This window comes from Somniosus microcephalus, chromosome 17 (assembly GCF_052327205.1).
Source record: "Somniosus microcephalus isolate GS21.2 chromosome 17, FLI_Smic_1.0, whole genome shotgun sequence".
NCBI classification, from domain to species: Eukaryota; Metazoa; Chordata; class Chondrichthyes; order Squaliformes; family Somniosidae; genus Somniosus; species Somniosus microcephalus.
This window is the reverse complement of record NC_141003.1, coordinates 75010334-75027765: the sequence shown is the minus strand read 5'-3', so window position 1 is coordinate 75027765 and position 17432 is coordinate 75010334. Positions and strand designations below refer to the sequence as shown.

Here is a 17432-nt window from a genome sequence, read left to right as displayed (position 1 = left end):
ATACACATTGTTGTGTCTCCTTGTGTTCTTATACTATAAGTAATACAGACACTTTTAGCTCATTTTAGTTACTGCTTTTATTAGCTGTATTCTTGCCTTGTTTCTGTGCTGCCGCATGGTGCGGAGTGATACAAGATGTCCGACGCTGCACTGTGCACTGCCCGTGCAGTGTGCCACATAGCAATATAACTACACCATACCAAAATAGTTCCATACCAAAGTAGTTCCATTTAACGATGTGGTACTATAACAATGTAACATCCCTCTTTCTCAAAAAACTAAAACATGAAATTTAACAATTTAAATTAACAAATATTATATCTAAACTATTATCAACTAAGAATCGTGAGGTTTTTTTTTATTCGCGATATCGCTCAGGTGGTTGGATGTTGTCCCTCCATCTTATGGATTTGGTGGTGACCATTCCTCTCTGCGGTGTTTTGGTGTGTTCTGCTCTCGTTGTTGTTGTTGCTGTCGCCTTTGGAGTTGGAGTGTGCATGCTCGTGGTTGTTTGATTTGTAGCGCTTGTTTCTGGTGTTGTGCTGCTTGTGGTAGCTGGTGTTGTCAATGTTGCTGATGTTGTCTGCTGCTTATCCAGTTCAGGTGAAGGCCTGATGTGGAGTCTGTTCCGTCTGTATTGGTTACCAGGTTCAGTCTCTACGAAGTAGGATCTTGGAGTATCAGCTTTTCCAATGACCTTGGCTGGATTCCAGGTTTTCAACACCGGGTCTTGCACATGCACTGATTGTCCATTCAGCAATTCTGGTAGCGTCTTTGCATGTTTATCGTAATGTTTGCTTCCTACGATTTGTGCTTCTGCCAGCTTTTGTCTGAAGTCCTCCTGGTCCTGGGGAGGATGTATTTTTTCTGGTAGTGTAGTCTTAAACTTCCTCCCATTCAGCAATTCCACAGGTGATTTCATGTTTGCTTTCAGTGGTGTTGATCTGAGTGATAGGAGGGCAAGGTCTTGGTCTTCCCCCATCTCACTACTTTTGATGAGAGTTCTCTTGACAGTCTGGATCTGTCTTTCGATGAACCCGTGTCCCCTTGGGAAATGTGGGGATGAGGTTACTATTTTGAACCCATACTTTTCTGCCAGAGCTCTGAATTCACTCGATGTGAACTGGGTTCCATTGTCCCAGATTACCTTTTCCGGGATTCCTTGTTCAGCAAACAAGCTCTTTGCAATCCTGGTGGTAGTTGTGGCTCTCAAGTCTTTCATCCTTCTCACAAAAGGAAACTTAGAATAGTAATCTGCCACTGTGAGATACCATTCTTGATTGCACATGAAGAGATCTGCCCCAACAGTGTGCCATGGTCTTGACGGTATTTCACTAGGTAACATTTCCTCTTTCTGTTGTGCATTTCTGTATTTCTGGCATATACCACATGCAAAGACCATCTGTTCGATATTTTTGTACATGCCTATCCAGTATACAGCTGATCTGGCTCTCAGCTTGCATTTCTCCATTCCCATGTGGCCTTCATGTATGAGATGGAGAAGTTGTGTCTGCATCGTCTTTGGCACGATGATCCTCGATCCAGCAAGGAGAATACCGTCTTCTACTGCAATATCGTCTTTAATCGTCCAGTATTGACGAATTGTCGCCTGTACCTGCTGGATTCTCTCCGGCCACCCCTGTATTACTTGTTGTGTGAGTAGTTGCAACTCCTCATCTTTGCTAGTCTCATCTCTGATTTGGCTGAGCTTTGTAGGGGTAACACTCACTAGGTGGTGGATTTTTACTGTTAGGCCCTCCACCTAGTGTTTCTCATATGGTGACAATCGAGACAACGCATCTGCTAGCACCATTTCCTTTCCTGGCTTATATTTAAGCGTGAAGTCATAGCTTTGGATCCTTAGAAGTAGTCTTTGCAGTCTTGCAGGCGCTTTGCAGAGATTCTTCTTATAGATCTGTTCTAGTGGACGATGGTCACTCTCTATTGTAAATCGCCTGCCATATAGGTATGTATGGAATTTCTCGCATCCGTACACTACTGTTAATAGTTCTCTTTCTATGTTGGCGTATCTCGTCTCAGCTTTCGCATCAAAGGCCTTGACGTCAGCCATCGGCTTTCCTTCCTGCACCAGAGCTGCCCCTAATCCTCTGGTAGAAGCATCTACTTGCAGAGTGACTGGTTTTCTTCTGTCATAATATGACAGACTTGTTTCTTTGCACAACAGTTCTTTAAGTTGTTTGAAATTCCTTTCGTGTGATTCAGACCACTGGTATTCGGCGTCTTCTTTCAATAGCTCTCTGAGATTTGTTGTATGTTCCGACATGTGTGGGATGAAAGAACTCATGTATTGGACCAAGCCAATGTAACTCCTCAGCTCTTTCTTGTCTTTGGGTGGTTTCATTTCAGCAATCGCCGTAATCTTCTCTGGATTTGGCTTGACACCCTCTGGTGTATAAATCATACTGAAGAATTGGCATTCCTTGACTTTAACTATGCACTTATCTGCATTTAACTTGATGCCAGCCTTCCTGGTACTCTCCATGGCCTCATGTAGGTGCATGTCATGGTCTCTTTCATCTGCTCCATAGATCTGAATATCAGCAGCTATTCCTATAGCTCCTTCACAGCCTCTGTATGTCTCGTCTATTTTCTGTTGAAAGATATCTTGACTGACCTTTAGCCTGAATGGTAGCCGCAGGAATTTGTAACGCCCAAATGGTGTGTTGAATGTTGTCAGTGTTGTTGATTCCTCATCCAACTTCACGTTCCAATATCCATTTCTGGCATCCAGTTTTGAGAAAACCTTGGTTCCTGCCAGTGATGGCGTAATCTCCTCTAGCGTTGGGGTGGGATAGTGGTCCCTCTTTATCGCCTGGTTTAGATCTTTGGGGTCCAAACATATTCTGAGACGCCCGTTTGGCTTTTCTCGTACCACAATTGAGTTTACCCAATCTGTGGGTTCAGTGACCTTTACGATCACTTCCTTTTCTTCCATCTCCTTTAGCTCTCTTTCAAGCTTTGTCTTCAGCTCGATGAGTACTTTTCGTGGAGCATGGATAACGGGCTTTACCTCTGGATTGATGGTGATGTGGTATTGGAAATCTCCGAAACATCCCACTGTATCATCGAAACATTCCAGATACATGTCTATCAAGTCTTTTTTACTCTTGATTTGTGGGCGGTTCTCCAGTGGGGTGTTGCTGTCTATCTTCAGTGGCGTTTCCGTCAGCTCGTGATGCACTGAGATCAATCTCAACTTCTCGCAGCTGTTTAATCCCAGGATCGCTGGCCCCTCAGTGTCGGTGACATAGAACATGCAGTTGATGTTCTTTCTTTTATGTGCCCCTTTGATAAAGGTTATTCCGAGTTATTCCCCCCGTATGCTGTCAGCGTGACATTACTTGCCTTTAAACAACCATTTTTCGGGTAGCCATCTTCTCTCAGGTTTTCGGGAAAGATCTGCTGGTACAGTCTCAATGGGAGACTGTTGCTCTGAGCCCCTGTGTCCAGCTTCAACTTTAAGTTAATGGTTTTGGGCCGACCGTTGACCTTTTTTTTGATTTGGATGATGGTGTGCAATTCTCTCCTCGGAGTATTTTCCGCTCTGGACATCTTGTGAAGTTGTATCTTTATGGTTTCGATGTTTAGTGCATTGTCGTAATCATCATCATCATCCTGCTCATCCATGGCATGGATATTGTGTTTCTTTCTCTGGTTCTGCTGTCCGCCTTTGTTTTTGATGTATGTTCCTTCTTTCTTCGTTCTACACCTCTTTTCCCAGTGGTTTAGTTTGCCACATGCATTGCAGCTTGTTCCATATGCTGGACATTTCCTCTTGTCTGTGTGATCGTGCGGTCTTCTACAATTTCTGCACGTTTCCCCTGTTGTCATGTGCATGTCTTTGTGTGTTGTACTTTTCTCTCACTGCATCCACTCTGTTGTCCGTCTCAGAAGCCATCCGCATGTCAGCCGTTTGAGAAATCAGCGTTTTTATTTGCTGCTTCATGGCTTCATGAGCTCTCGCAGTATCTACAGCCTCTGTTATTTCGAGCTTTTCTTTTCCTATCAGGGCTTTTTGTACCTCTACATGCGCTGACCCCCATATTAGCTGGTCCACAAGCCTTTCTTCCATTTCCTTAAATTTACACTTGCTGGCTTCATTTCTCAGCCTTGTCAGGAAATTGTCAGCTGTTTCACCGGGTTCCTGTCTTAGACTCTGGAATTTGTATCTGTGTATACAATGATTGGATTTAGGCTCTAGATGGTTGCTGAATTTATCAAAAATTGTCGCAGGGTTTTCCTTTTCCTCTTCAGTCAAACTCCAGCCACTATACAAATCTAGACCTTTTTCTCCTGTCCACAACAGAATGTAACTAACCTTTTCCTCATTGGTAGCGCCCTTCAGGAAGCTTTTGAATGTAAGCTCACATTTCTGTTTGAACTTGCGGAATGCTTCCACTATATCGTCGGCTTCCCAGTTCATGAGGGGTTGCATTTGCACAGTCGTCATTTTAGTTTCCCGTACGATTCACTCTCAAATCACCGCAAATTACTCACTTATACCACTGCCACCATGTTGTGTCTCCTTGTGTTCTTATACTATAAGCAATACAGACACTTTTAGCTCATTTTAGTTACTGCTTTTACTAGCTGTATTCTTGCCTTGTTTCTGTGCTGCCGCATGGTGCGGAGTGATACAAGATGTCCGACGCTGCACTGTGCACTGCCCGTGCACAGTATGCCACATAGCAATATAACTACACCATACCAAAATAGTTCCATACCAAAGTAGTTCCATTTAATGATGTGATACTATAACAATGTAACACACATCGTCCTGTCTGCAATCGAGCTGTATTGACATCAAGACTCATTGCACCGTCTCCTACTCTACCTCATTCATTCTTACCATCTCGAAACTGTGGACTCCTTCCTCCTACAAACTACAGGCTTTGAAAAGCAAAGCTTGGCCTCCCATAATCACTACTTCTGAATTACATACTTGGCAGCTCACAAAGCAGCTTCAAAAAAAAGTTGGCGCCATCTCACAAGAGCCAACAACTTAAAAACAACCTGAAAATAAGCACAGCGGATGACTGAATAAGTTACATTCTGTTTTCACTACTTACTATTCCAGGTTTTGTAACCAGTGTTTCGTGGCTAACATTTAGCAATTCGTTGGCCTCGATTTTCATTCAGCCATGGAGTCGGGAATGGAGGCATGCGGGGGGTTAAATTCCTGAAATCGGGGGTCCCGACCCCATCTCGACCCCAACCTGCCTCCATGCCAATTTCAAAGGAGGCGGGTACCCGCTCCGCACTGGGACCCGCCTCCCCGAGGCGGGAAGGGATTAGTACCAATTAACTGCCTGTTAACAGGCAGTTTTTAGCCTAATCCCTATTTTTAAGCTTGAACTGTGGGAATTCCGACGGCTCCAAGCCACGCCAAGTTAGAGGAGGCGGACCGTCGGGATGAAGGGCTTGGAGGGGTCGGTGTTCAGGTGAGTGATGTGTGCATGAGTGCAAAGGTAAGTATGTTTGGTGTGTCTAAAGTGATTAAATAAGTTTTACACACACTTTCTTACCTTTTCAGCCTTCCTTCCTTTAGGTTCGGGGAGTCCCTTATCTCACTGGCACAGAAAGCAGAATGGCTGCGATCTGTCAAAAGTGACAGCCTGCAGCTTTCTGTGCAGGAGAGATTTCTAACTGAGTCTGTGGAGAAGGACTCATGTTAGAAGTAAGACGGTCAGTGTTTGACAGCTTCAAACAGCTGTGAAACGCTGATATTTCATCTGTCAAAACGTCTCGACAGATGAAATTTCAGTTTGTGACGTCACCTATTGCTGGGTGGCACTTAATTGGCCTGCTGAGCCCGCCCAGCGGGCTCAACAAGGTCAATCAAGTTAAAATCGTGTGGATTGGCCGCATCTCGATGAAGGCGGGACTACAACCCCGAAAGTTGTAGTCCCGCCTCCTTCCCGACTTCTGAATGAAAATCACCCCCGTTCTGTTTTTCTGTGAAAACTGAAACCTTAAAACCTTGCCGATGACATGTGCAAGCAAGTAGCTACACTGAGAGTGCAGTGGGGCATGATTTGGTCGTAATCCAAGTAGCAGGTGTACCTATACTCCACCACCTGTGTTGCAGGGAACTAGACAAAAAAATTTGTTGCATTGGTGAATCTAGAAATTTCTGATGGGTAATGTGTGCATTGAACATGCAGGGTTTATTTCCCGGGAGAAACAGGGCACGGAAAGGGGGGCCTGCCTCCCAGGACATATATTTCTTGACACTTTTTTGGCACATTTTCCAGCATTTTTGGAGTGCACTCTAATTCCACCTTTGAAACCAAATGTAATTTATTTATGGGAAGATTACAGATATTTTAAATATTAAAATAGTTGTTACAAATTGAACTCACTCTTGATTTTGGTACCATTAATGGCAATACATAGGAGGATTACATAGCAGATCACTGCCACATTAAGCAGCGCATTCACCGGCGGCAGAAGCGAGAGCGGCCCTGGGTGGAGACTGAGCACGGAGACCGAGGAGTTAAAGAGTGGGGAGCGAGAGTGACCCAGACTCACCGGCAGCAGCAGAGAGAAGTAAAAAGCAATCGAAGTGTGACGTTACCAGAAAGCAGGTAAGTGATTGGTTGGTGAGTATTTCTCTCTTTCTCGCTTTTTTCCAAACTTAATTTTTGTGGTTTATAGTTTCTAGGGTCTCTGTTGTGTAGCGGGGAGTGCTAGTAAACAAGGGCCCTTGAGTATATCATTTAATTGTAGTATAATTAGTGGTATTGATTTGATTTAATTTAATTTGAATTAATTCAAGGTTAAGTCATGGCAGCACAGCTCGGCCCCGTGGCATGCTCCTCCTGCACTATGTGGGAAATCAGGGACACTTCCTGTGTCCCTGACGACCATGTGTGCGGGAAGTGTATCCAGCTGCAGCTGACAGACCGCATTGCGGCGCTGGAGCTGCGAATGGATACATACTGGAGCATTCGCGATGCTGAGGACATCGTGGATAGCACGTTTATGGAGTTGGTCACACCGCAGGTAAAGGCTGCACAGGCAGGAAGGGAATGGGTGACCACCAGGCAGAGTAGTAGGTGCAGGCAGGGAGTGCAGGGGTCCCCTGTGGCCAACGCCCTTTCAAACAGATATACCACTTTGGATATTGTTGAGGGAGATGGCTTATTGGGGGAAGGCAGCAGCAGCTAACTTCCTGGCACCACGGGTGGTCCTGCTGCACAGTACGGGAGGAAAAAGAGCAGGAGAGTTATAGTGATAGGGGATTCTACTGTAAGGGGAATAGATAGGCGTTTCTGCGGCCGCAAACGAGACTCCAGGATGGTATGTTGGCTCCCTGGTGCAAGGGTCAAGGATGTCTTGGGGCGGCTGCAGGGCATTCTGGAGGGGGAGGGTGAACAGCCAGTTGTCGTGGTGCATATAGGTACCAACGATATAGGCAAAAAACGGGATGAGGTCCTAAAAGCTGAATATAGGGAGTTAGGAGTTAAATTAAAAAATAGGACCTCAAAAGGTAGTAATCTCAGGATTGCTACCAGTGCCACGTGCTAGTCAGAGTAGAAATAGAAGGATATTTCAGATGAATACGTGGCTAGAGGAATGGTGCAAGGGGGAGGGATTCAAATTCCTGAGACATTGGAAACGGTTCTGGGGGAGGTGGGACCAGTACAAACTGGACGGTTTGCACCTGGGTGGGACCGGAACCGATGTCCTAGGGGGTGTGTTTGCTAGTGCTGTTGGGGAGGGTTTAAACTAAAATGGCAGGGGGTTGGGAACCTGTGTAGGGAGACAGGAAGGGGAAGCAAGGATAGAAACAAAAGACAAGAAGGAGAAAAGCAAAAGTGGAAGACAGAGAAATCAAGGATGTAAATCAAACAGGGCCACAGTAAATAATAATTCTAAAAGGACTAAGTGTTAAAAAATCAAGCCTGAAGGCTTTGTGTCTTAATGCGAGGAGCATTCATAATAAGGTGGATGAATTAGCTGCGCAAATAGATGTAAATGGATATGATATAATTGGGATTACAGAGACATGGCTCCAGGGTGACCAAGACTGGGAATTCAACATCCAGGGCTATTCAATATTCAGGAAGGACAGGAAAAAATGAAAAGGAGGTGGAGTAGCATTGCTGGTTAAAGAAGAGATTAACACATTAGTAAGGAAGGATATTAGCTCTGATGATGTAGAATCTGTATGGGCAGAGCTGAGAAATACCAAGGGGCAGAAAACGTTAGTGGGAGTTGTATACAGACCCCCAAACAGTAATGCTGAGGTTGGGGATGGCATTAAACAGGAAATTAGAGATGCGTGCAATAAGGGCACAGCAGTTATCATGGGTGACTTTAATCTACATATAGATTGGGCTAACCAAATTAGTAACAATACTGTGGAGGAGGAATTCCTAGAGTGTATACAGGATGGTTTCCTGGACCAATATGTCGAGGAACCAACTAGAGATCAGGCCATCTTAGACTGGGTATTATGTAATGAGAAAGGATTAATTAGCAATCTTGTTGTGCGAGGCCCCTTGGGTCAGAGCGATCATAATATGATCGAATTCTTCATTAAGATGGAGAGTGAAGTAGTTGACTCAGAGACTAGGGTCCTGAATTTAAAGGAAACTACGATGGTATGAGGCACGAGTTGGCTAGGATGGATTGGGGAACGTTACCTAAAGGGTTGACAGTGGATAGGCAATGGCAAACATTTAAAGATCGCATGGATGAACTACAGAATTGTTTCATCCTTGTTTGGCATAAAAATAAAACAAAAAGGTGACTCAACCATGGCTAACAAGGGAAATTAGGGATAGCATAAGATCCAAGGAGAGGACATATAATTTGGCCAGAAAAAGCAGCAAACCTGAGGATTGGGAGTAGTTTAGGATTCAGCAAAGGAGGACAAAGGGATTAATTAAGAGGGGGAAAATAGATTATGAGAGTAAGCTTGCAGGGGACATAAACACTGACTGTAAAAGCTTCTATAGATATGTGAAGAGAAAAAGATTGGTGAAGTCAAGCGTAGGTCCCTTGCAGTCAGAATCAGGGGAATTTATAATGGGGAACAAAGAAATGGCAGACCAATTAAATACATACTTTGGTTCTGTCTTCACAAAGGAGGACACAAATAACCTCCCAGAGATGTCGGGGAACATAGGGTCTAATGAGAAGGAGTAATTGAATGAAATCCGTATTTGTAGGGAAATGGTGTTAGGGAAATTGATGAGATTGAAGGCCGATAAATCCCCAGGGCCTGATAATCTACATCCTAGGGTACTTAAGGAAGTGGCCCTAGAAATAGTAGATGCATTGCTGGTCATCTTCCAAAATTCTATAGACACTGGAACAGTTCCCATGGATTGGAGGATAGCTAATGTAACCCCACTATTTAAAAAAGGTGGTAGAGAGAAAACGGGGAATTACAGACCGGTAAGCCTGACATCGGTAGTGGGGAAAATGCAAGAGTCCATTATAAAAGATGTAATAGCAGAGCACTTGGAAAACAGTGACAGGATCGGACAAAGTCAACATGGATTTACAAAAGGTAAATCATGCTTGACTAATCTACTGGAATTTGAGGATGTAACTGGTAGGATAGAAAAGGGAGAACCAGTGGATGTGGTGTATTTGGACTTTCAGAAGGCTTTCGATAAGGTCCTGCATAAGAGATTAGCATGCAAAGTTAAAGCACATGGGATTGGGGGTAAGGTACTGTCTTGGATAGAGAACTGGTTGGCAGACAAGAAGCAAAGAGTTGGAATAAACGGGCCTTTTTCCAAGTGGCAGGCAGTGACTAGTGGGGTACCGCAGGGATCAGTGCTAGGACCCCAGCTATTCACAATATATATATATATATATATAAATGATCTAGATGAGGGAACTAGATGTAATATCTCCAGGTTTGCAGACGACACAAAGTTGGGTGGGCGTGTGTACTGTGAGGAGGATGCAGAGAAACTCCAGTATGATTTGGACAGGTTGGGTGATTATACTGCATTTGCCATGCATCTGCCCAATGTGGATAAATGCCAGGTTATCCATTTCGGTGGCAAAAACAGGAAGACAGATTATCTGAACGGCAATAGATTGGGAAAAGGGGAAGTGCAATGAGGCCTGAGTGTCCTTATGCACCAGTCGCTGAAGGTAAGCATGCAGGTGCAGCAGGCGGTTAAGAAGGCAAGTGTTGGCCTTCGTAGCGAGAGGATTCGAGTACAGGAGCAAGGATGACTTGCTGCAGTTGTACAGGGCCTTGGTGAGACCACACCTTGAGTATTATGTGCAGTTTTGGTCGCCTTATCTGAGGAAGGATGTTCTTGCCGTGGAGAGAGTGCAGCGAAGATTCACCAGACTGATACCTGGGATGGCAGGAATGACATATATGAGGAGAGATTGGGTCGATTAGGCTTATATTCGCTAGAGTTTAGAAGAATGAGAGGGGATCTCATTGAAACTTAGAAAATTCTAACAGGACTAGATGCAGGAAGGATGTTCCTGATGGCGGGGGAGTCCAGAACCAGGGGTCACAGTCTAAGTATAAGGGGTAAGCCATTTATGACTGAGATGAGGAGGAATTTCTTCACCCAGAAAGTGGTGAATCTGTGGAATTCTCTACCACACAAGGCAGTTGAGGCCAATTCATTAAATATATTCAAGAAGGGGTTAAATATATTTCTTAAGGCTAAAGGGATCAAGGGATAGGGGGAGAAAGCGGGGACAGGGTACTGAATTTGGATGATCAGCCATGATCTCATTGAATGGCGGAGCAGGCTCGAGGGGCCGAGTGGCCTACTCCTATCTTCTATGTTTCTATCCATTGAAACCCCAACTTTTCTTAAAGACACTTCAATAGATTCACTGCTATTTAGTAACGTTAAATAAATCATCTAAATACAAGGAGAAAATAGCTGTATCGGGATCAGAAAGTTAAAGAATGGGATTCAGAATAAAGCCTATTCTTGTCATACTCTTTGGCAAGTACTTATTTTTCTAGTAACTTTAGATTGCAACAAAAATTCAGGTTCCCCCAGAGGCCGTGGTCACCCACTTCCTTCTTGTGGATTGTTTCAAAGACAAAAGAACAAATTTTTAGATTAACCCTGCACAATAACAAGAGAATTGTTTTCCATTTTCGCTAAGCGTGGGACCCGTGCGCCCGCGCGTGATGCGCGGACGCAACTCAGTAAACGCTTACGTCAGCGAGCACGAATGGATTGACCTCATCTTCTAGCTCGTTTCATCTGTGGCGCTGCCCTGCTAGGGTTGCGAACCCTCCAGGATTGTCTTGGCGTCTCCAGGAATTAAATATTAATCTCCAGGATATGGTTGGAAGCAACTCGGGGAAAAAAATCATGGCGGCATTAAAAAAAAGTGTTTTAATTTTTTTTTTTTTTAAATCTTGGAACACTTTTGTTTATGCATTAATAAAAATATTGAAGATGGGAAATAAGGCTGTTTGACTGGGTGAGGGCGGTTGGAGGTCATTTGATGGAGCTTCCAGGAATATGTCCAATCAATGTGGGCACGCCTATGCCCTGCACCAAGGCCTCGGCCCTTCATTTAGGCCTCCCCAATTACACGACAAAAGACGTCATAGGAAGGCTTTCCTTACTGGCACGTTGCTAACTTTTAAATGTACTGGAGATTCAGGCTCCTTACGAGTGGGCAGCTCCTAATCCGGAAATGAATTCCTGTCCCTAATGGATTGAGAATTGTTCAGAAGCCGAGGCGACAGTGCCGCATGGTACCACCTGGGTGAAAAAAAGTAGGGAGATACGAGGTAAATCAAGGAAGTAGTGGCTAAGTGACACCAGGCGTATCCTGGGTCAATATTTATCCCTCAACCAACATCACGAAAACAGATTATCTGGTCATTATCGCATTGCTGTTTGTGGGAGTGTGCAAAATTGGCTGCCTCGTTTCCTACTTTACAACAGTGACTACACTTCAAAAAAGTACTTTATTGGCTGTAATGCGCTTTGGAACCTCCCGAGGTCATGAAAGGCGCTATACAAATGCAGGTTCTTTCTTTCTCTTTGGTTTTAAAAGCCTGTAGATTGTAGGAGGAAAGGGACGACTGAGGCAAGGAGTCCGGTACTTCTGAGGCACTGAAAAGCTAATGAATTATAAATACTTTTGACTTAACATGTTTTTTTCAAGGAGAAAAGCTCCTGGCAATTAAAAAGTACAGCTGTTCAGTGCAAGCCTTAAGTTTTCTGATTAAATGCAAACACACAGCAAAAATTCCCAGTACTGCAGGTAAGTAATTCAATTCGGAGACCGACATTTTTTTAATGTACTATTTAAAGTTTACCCTTTGTTGCTGGACACAAACCAGAGGCACTTTAGATGCTAATGGGCACTGCATCAGGTTCATTTATCAGGTTCTCATTCACTTGAATCACATCACTCTGTTCTCTTAATTGGCATCTAAGTGACCCTTCATCCGAAAGGTCACCTATGGAAGTTACAGGAACCACAGATATCACAGTGGAGAGTCCTGCAAGCTCTGATAGATCACATCTGGTACAACCTGTACCACGCTGTTGGCTTTCACCGAGGCTACAAGGGTGCTCAAAATTCCACTTCTGGTAATCTTTGGCCCCAGTGTGACCCTTCACCTTTCACTTTGAGATTAGAGCTGTCAAGTCTCAATTTATCGCAAAGTGGTCTGCTGCCTTGGAGTCAGACTTTGCAGTTAGAATTTGGCAGAATCCATTCATCCACAATATAGAAAGCTGGTTTTCTCTCCCACGTTCTCTAACCCACAGGTCAAATGTCATCACATGTCCTCCTTCAACCAGGAGTGAGGACAGATCTACAATGTAAAGTTTCCCTGATTAACATTAATCCTCCACCTCCACCGCCACCCCCCCCCCACCCACCCATAATCAATCAGAATCAGGCAGGATTCAGGCAGAATAAGATCATAGAATCATAGACAGGCAAAGTTACTTTTTTTTCCCCTCGCCAAAGTGGTTCACTCCATCTAGTGGCCTGGCTGAGAACTTGGATCGGCCGATTAAAGAGAGAGCCAGTCCGTGGATATGAACCCGGGATCCTCTACTTGGAACCTAAATGCTCCCTTTCACACCGCACAATGCAACCAGTGCAGGTCTGGAAAAATATGCACCTCAACAACTTAAGGTTCAGATACACTCAGCGTTGTCCAAAGAAAATCAATAGCTTACCAGGAACATCTGTATTTGTTTGCCTTTATTTCAAGTCATTCATTACTGAGCTTTTCTGCTGCATCTGAACCTTTGTGGCCTTTAGTAGGTCCTCCCTGCTCCACTAACTTTTCATGTGCACCACTGTCATTCTTTTTTTTTTGAAGAACTGGCAGTTCAAGATTCATATCCTCTAGTTAAAATAACCATTGTTGCTGAGCACTAAGTGAATCTAGGCAAGTTTAGAAGGAAAGTTCAGAGAATCATAGAATGATACAGTATAGGAGGCCATTCGGCCCATCGTGCCTGTGCTGGCTCTTTGAAAGAGCAGTCTAATTTGTCCCACACCGCCCCCCCCCCCCGCTCTTTCCCCATAGTCCTGCAAATTTTTTACCCTTCAAGTATTTATCCACAACGGGGCTAATTTTTACCTTCACCACATGAGACTGTTGTAGAAGGTGCTCCGTTTTCATCCCATCGATCTTAACAATTACTATAACCAACAGGTCTGGAGATAATCCCTTATAACCGGTATCTTGGATCCAGTATGATTTGGACAGGTTGGGTGATTGGGCAGATGCAGTATAATGTGGATAAATGCAAGGTTATCCACTTTGGTGGCAAAAACAGGAAGGCAGATTATTATCTGAACGGCAATAGATTGGGAGAAGGGGAAGTGCAACGAGACCTGGGTGTCCTTGTGCACCAGTCGCTGAAGGTAAGCATGCAGGTGCAGCAGGCGCTTAAGGCGGCAAATGGTATGTTGGCCTTCGTAGCGAGAGGATTCGAGTACAGGAACAAGGACGTCTTGCTGCAGTTGTACAGGGCCTTGGTGAGACCATACCTTGAGTATTGTGTGCAGTTTTGGTCGCCTTATCTGAGGAAGGATGTTCTTGCCATGGAGAGAGTGCAGCGAAGATTCACCAGACTAATACCTGGGATGGCAGGAATGACGTATGAGGAGAGATTGGGTCGATTGGGCTTATAATCACTGGAGTTTAGAAGAATGAGAGGGGATCTCATTGAAACTTATAAAATTTTAACAGGACTAGACAGATTAGATGCAGGAAGGATGTTCCCGATGGCGGGGGAGTCCAGAACCAGGGGTCACAGTCTAAAGTTAAGGGGTAAGCCATTTAGGACAGAGATGAGGAGGAATTTCTTCACCCAGAGAGTGGTGAACCTGTGGAATTCTCTGCCACAGAAGGCAGTTGAGGCCAATTCATTAAATATATTCAAGAAGGAGTTAGATATATTTCTTAAGGCTAAAGGGATCAAGGGATATGGGGAGAAGGCAGGGACAGGGTACTGAATTTGGATGATCAGCCATGATCTCATTGAATGGCGGAGCAGGCTCGAGGGGCCGAATGGCCTACTCCTGCTCCTATCTTCTATGTTTCTATGACTTTGGACCTATGGTTCCCAAAGTTCTCCACCACCGGGGGGTTTTCCTCGCACATTGTCTGGGTCTGTTGTAGACTAATTGATAGAGATTGATTGCTACAATTAGTCAACAACACAATCATCGTCGTACCAAGCGGATGGTAGAAGGCGTGCTAGATGGACTTTGGTCTTATTTCGTCCAGTAATTCCTAAGTTCCAATCTGAGCCGCACACAGTTACTTACACAGTCCATTTTTTCCATCAGTGTCAAGATATTTTTTTGGCCACTGGATTCAGCCACACAATAAACCTGGGAAAACAGATAAACACAAAACGGTCAGATCAGATTTTGTTCAAAGCAATATTATTTTTAAAAAAGAGTCAATCTCCAAGGCATAGCACATTGGGAGTCAAGACTACAGGTGAAGCAAGGTTAGAGGGCATGGAATAATTGGAACAGGGCAGGCAGATATAATTCAGTCCCCATTTCAAAGTCATACATTCTATTATTTTTATAATACTTTACTTTTGTATTTTTATTTATAGTTAAATAACATAACTTATAGCAATTTGGGATGCAGAGAACTGGAGTTGGTTGGAGCAGAGGAGTTGGGGCAGTATAGGCTGAGGATTCAGGAGATGTGAAGCTGAGACACTGCATTGCCACCACTGGTGGGAGGGAGTAACTACAACGTGACAAGCTTACATAGGTAGCTTCCATTACAAATGTGAACATAGGATATAAAAAGCACATAAAAGTGTGACAAAATCATGACAATAGGAAGTAAAGTTTTTGAAAACAGGAAGTGTACACAGATATACTATTGTTGTTATATTATAGATTACAGAATAAAGCTAGCCCAAAACGCCTAAGTGGATAAATGCACGTTCTTGGGTGGTAGTGAGCCATACAGGGGTTGATCCTTAGTTTGAGTTGGAGCAGCAGTAGGGGATGCTGCAACTCTTAGGAAGAGGGGGGAAAAAAAACAATTCAGGGTTCTGACTCCTTTGCTGGGAGTGTTCGTGTATGGACTTTGGGTGAGGGCAGCATCAGGCCCAACTGATCCCAGGAGCCTGCCGACACATCACTGTCGAGGCTCACACACAAATTGCTCATAGTTTCCATTATTATTACCCCCCCACCCCCCAAGATATTATTCTTGGTGGGACAGGTCTCTACCTGGAGCAGTCACTGGTGTCTATTAGAGGCCAGTGACAGGAAGCATTAACGGTATCCTGGGAGCAGGCCGCGTGCCGACCAGCCCGGGTGCAAGATGTCAGGCCAGACGGGTAACAAGCAAAAGGGAACAAATTAACATTTTTAAAGAGTTTGAGGAAAGGCAGGGGATTAGGACTAAATGGATAGCTCTTTCAGAGAGCCAATTGGCCTCTTTCTGTGCTACATTATTCTATGATTTTACAATTTTAGGAAAACAGAGGGACCACGGCTGAATGCATAAAGCGGGCTGGTATGGAGCAGGATTCCACTGATGCAGGTGTATATCGAATACGGCCAACAGGAAGGGGACACCCTTGTGACAGTAACAAATAAGCTATTTTATCAAGATTGGAAAGAGTCAAAAGTAATTAGAAAAGAATCACTGATAGAAGGTGTGGGGAGATGGTTAAAATATTAACTGAAGAATGAATTTGTATCCATGTGCAGCAATTAAACAAATTAATGTCAGGGTTCATGAGACAGTATAACCAAAGCTTCGCCTCATTTTCATTTGGATCCAGGAAAGATTTGCGAGAAAACCTGGGTTCAAAGTTTTGGGTTTCGCTCATGTAACTTGATTTCAAGAATGGCAACGATTTAAAAAAAGTAAATAAATACTTTCTTTTGTGAATTGTGTGCTCGTCAAGTTGAGGATTTCTAGTGTGAAGGAATGGAACACTTTCCACTACAGAAACCGACCTTCGTTACCTGCTAATTCCAGATCAGGTATAGTATAGTTAGTGTAAGATCTATCTGCTCTGCCTCGTCAATATGCTTTAAGCCCAAGCTCAGAAGAACATTTGTACTGCGTTAGTGCGGCATTGTTCTATTTCCCACACCAGATGGGTTGTGCCCTCTCTGAGTGAGGTCATTAATCAGTGCCAAATCAGGGACCGTTTTACACTACGGGTTCACGGAGGAGATGGATTGAAACTTCCAGCAATCAGTCACAATTTTTGTTCGAACCACCCAAAATATCATTCTTGCAAAAGGTGGCATGACTAGAGCATGAACATATCTCAGTGGTTCTGACAGTCCTGCATAAACTAGAACATATGACATCAAGAATGAAGAAAAACATTGAGGAAAGGGAGGGGAATGATTGGCAGTGCGGAGTGCTCACTCTTGCAGTGTTTTGTTTTACCTGTGATTGAATATTTGTCTCCGAGTTAGCTGATGCATTTTTCTGTGTCCCTTCAATTGCAGTTTTCGGCGTTCCTGTTGGTGGATTTTCCTGTGTTCCTTTAGTTGTTGCATTTTGGGAACACGCTTCAGCTGTTGCATTTTGGGAACACCTTTCATCTGTTGCATTTTGGGAACACCTTTCATCTGTTGCATTTTGCAATGTTGTTTCATTAGTCTGAAGGCTGTCATTTGTCGCTCGTGTGACCGTGACATTTGCAGTTGTGCTGTTGAACAATGTTGAAACGGATGTTTTTGCATGTTGTGTTGATCCTGGTGTAGTGGTGTCAGGATTTACTGATGTTGTATTGATCGTACTGGTGGTAGGTTCATGGTTGTTTACAGCTGTGGAATTTTTATTTTCTGTAATAACATAGGTTTAGAATACATTTTTTAAAAATCCCAATTCTCATGACTATATTGTGTCCTGTGCCTCTGATTTTAACTAGCGCTGTATAAATGATTAAATATTAAGGAAAATT

General features: G+C 43.9%; 1 protein-coding gene across 1 annotated transcript in view; it reads right to left on the bottom strand.

The window, feature by feature from the left end:
• The window catches only part of podxl (podocalyxin-like), a 193831-nt gene that overhangs the window by 30927 nt on the left and 145472 nt on the right, over positions 1-17432 (bottom strand). Inside the window, exons 3-4 of the mRNA XM_086010682.1 lie at positions 16913-17313; positions 14794-14859 (exon numbers count right to left, since the gene is read on the bottom strand). Of these exons, the coding sequence (XP_085866808.1) occupies positions 14794-14859; positions 16913-17313 (467 nt within the window). The remainder of the gene's footprint in view (positions 1-14793; positions 14860-16912; positions 17314-17432) is intronic.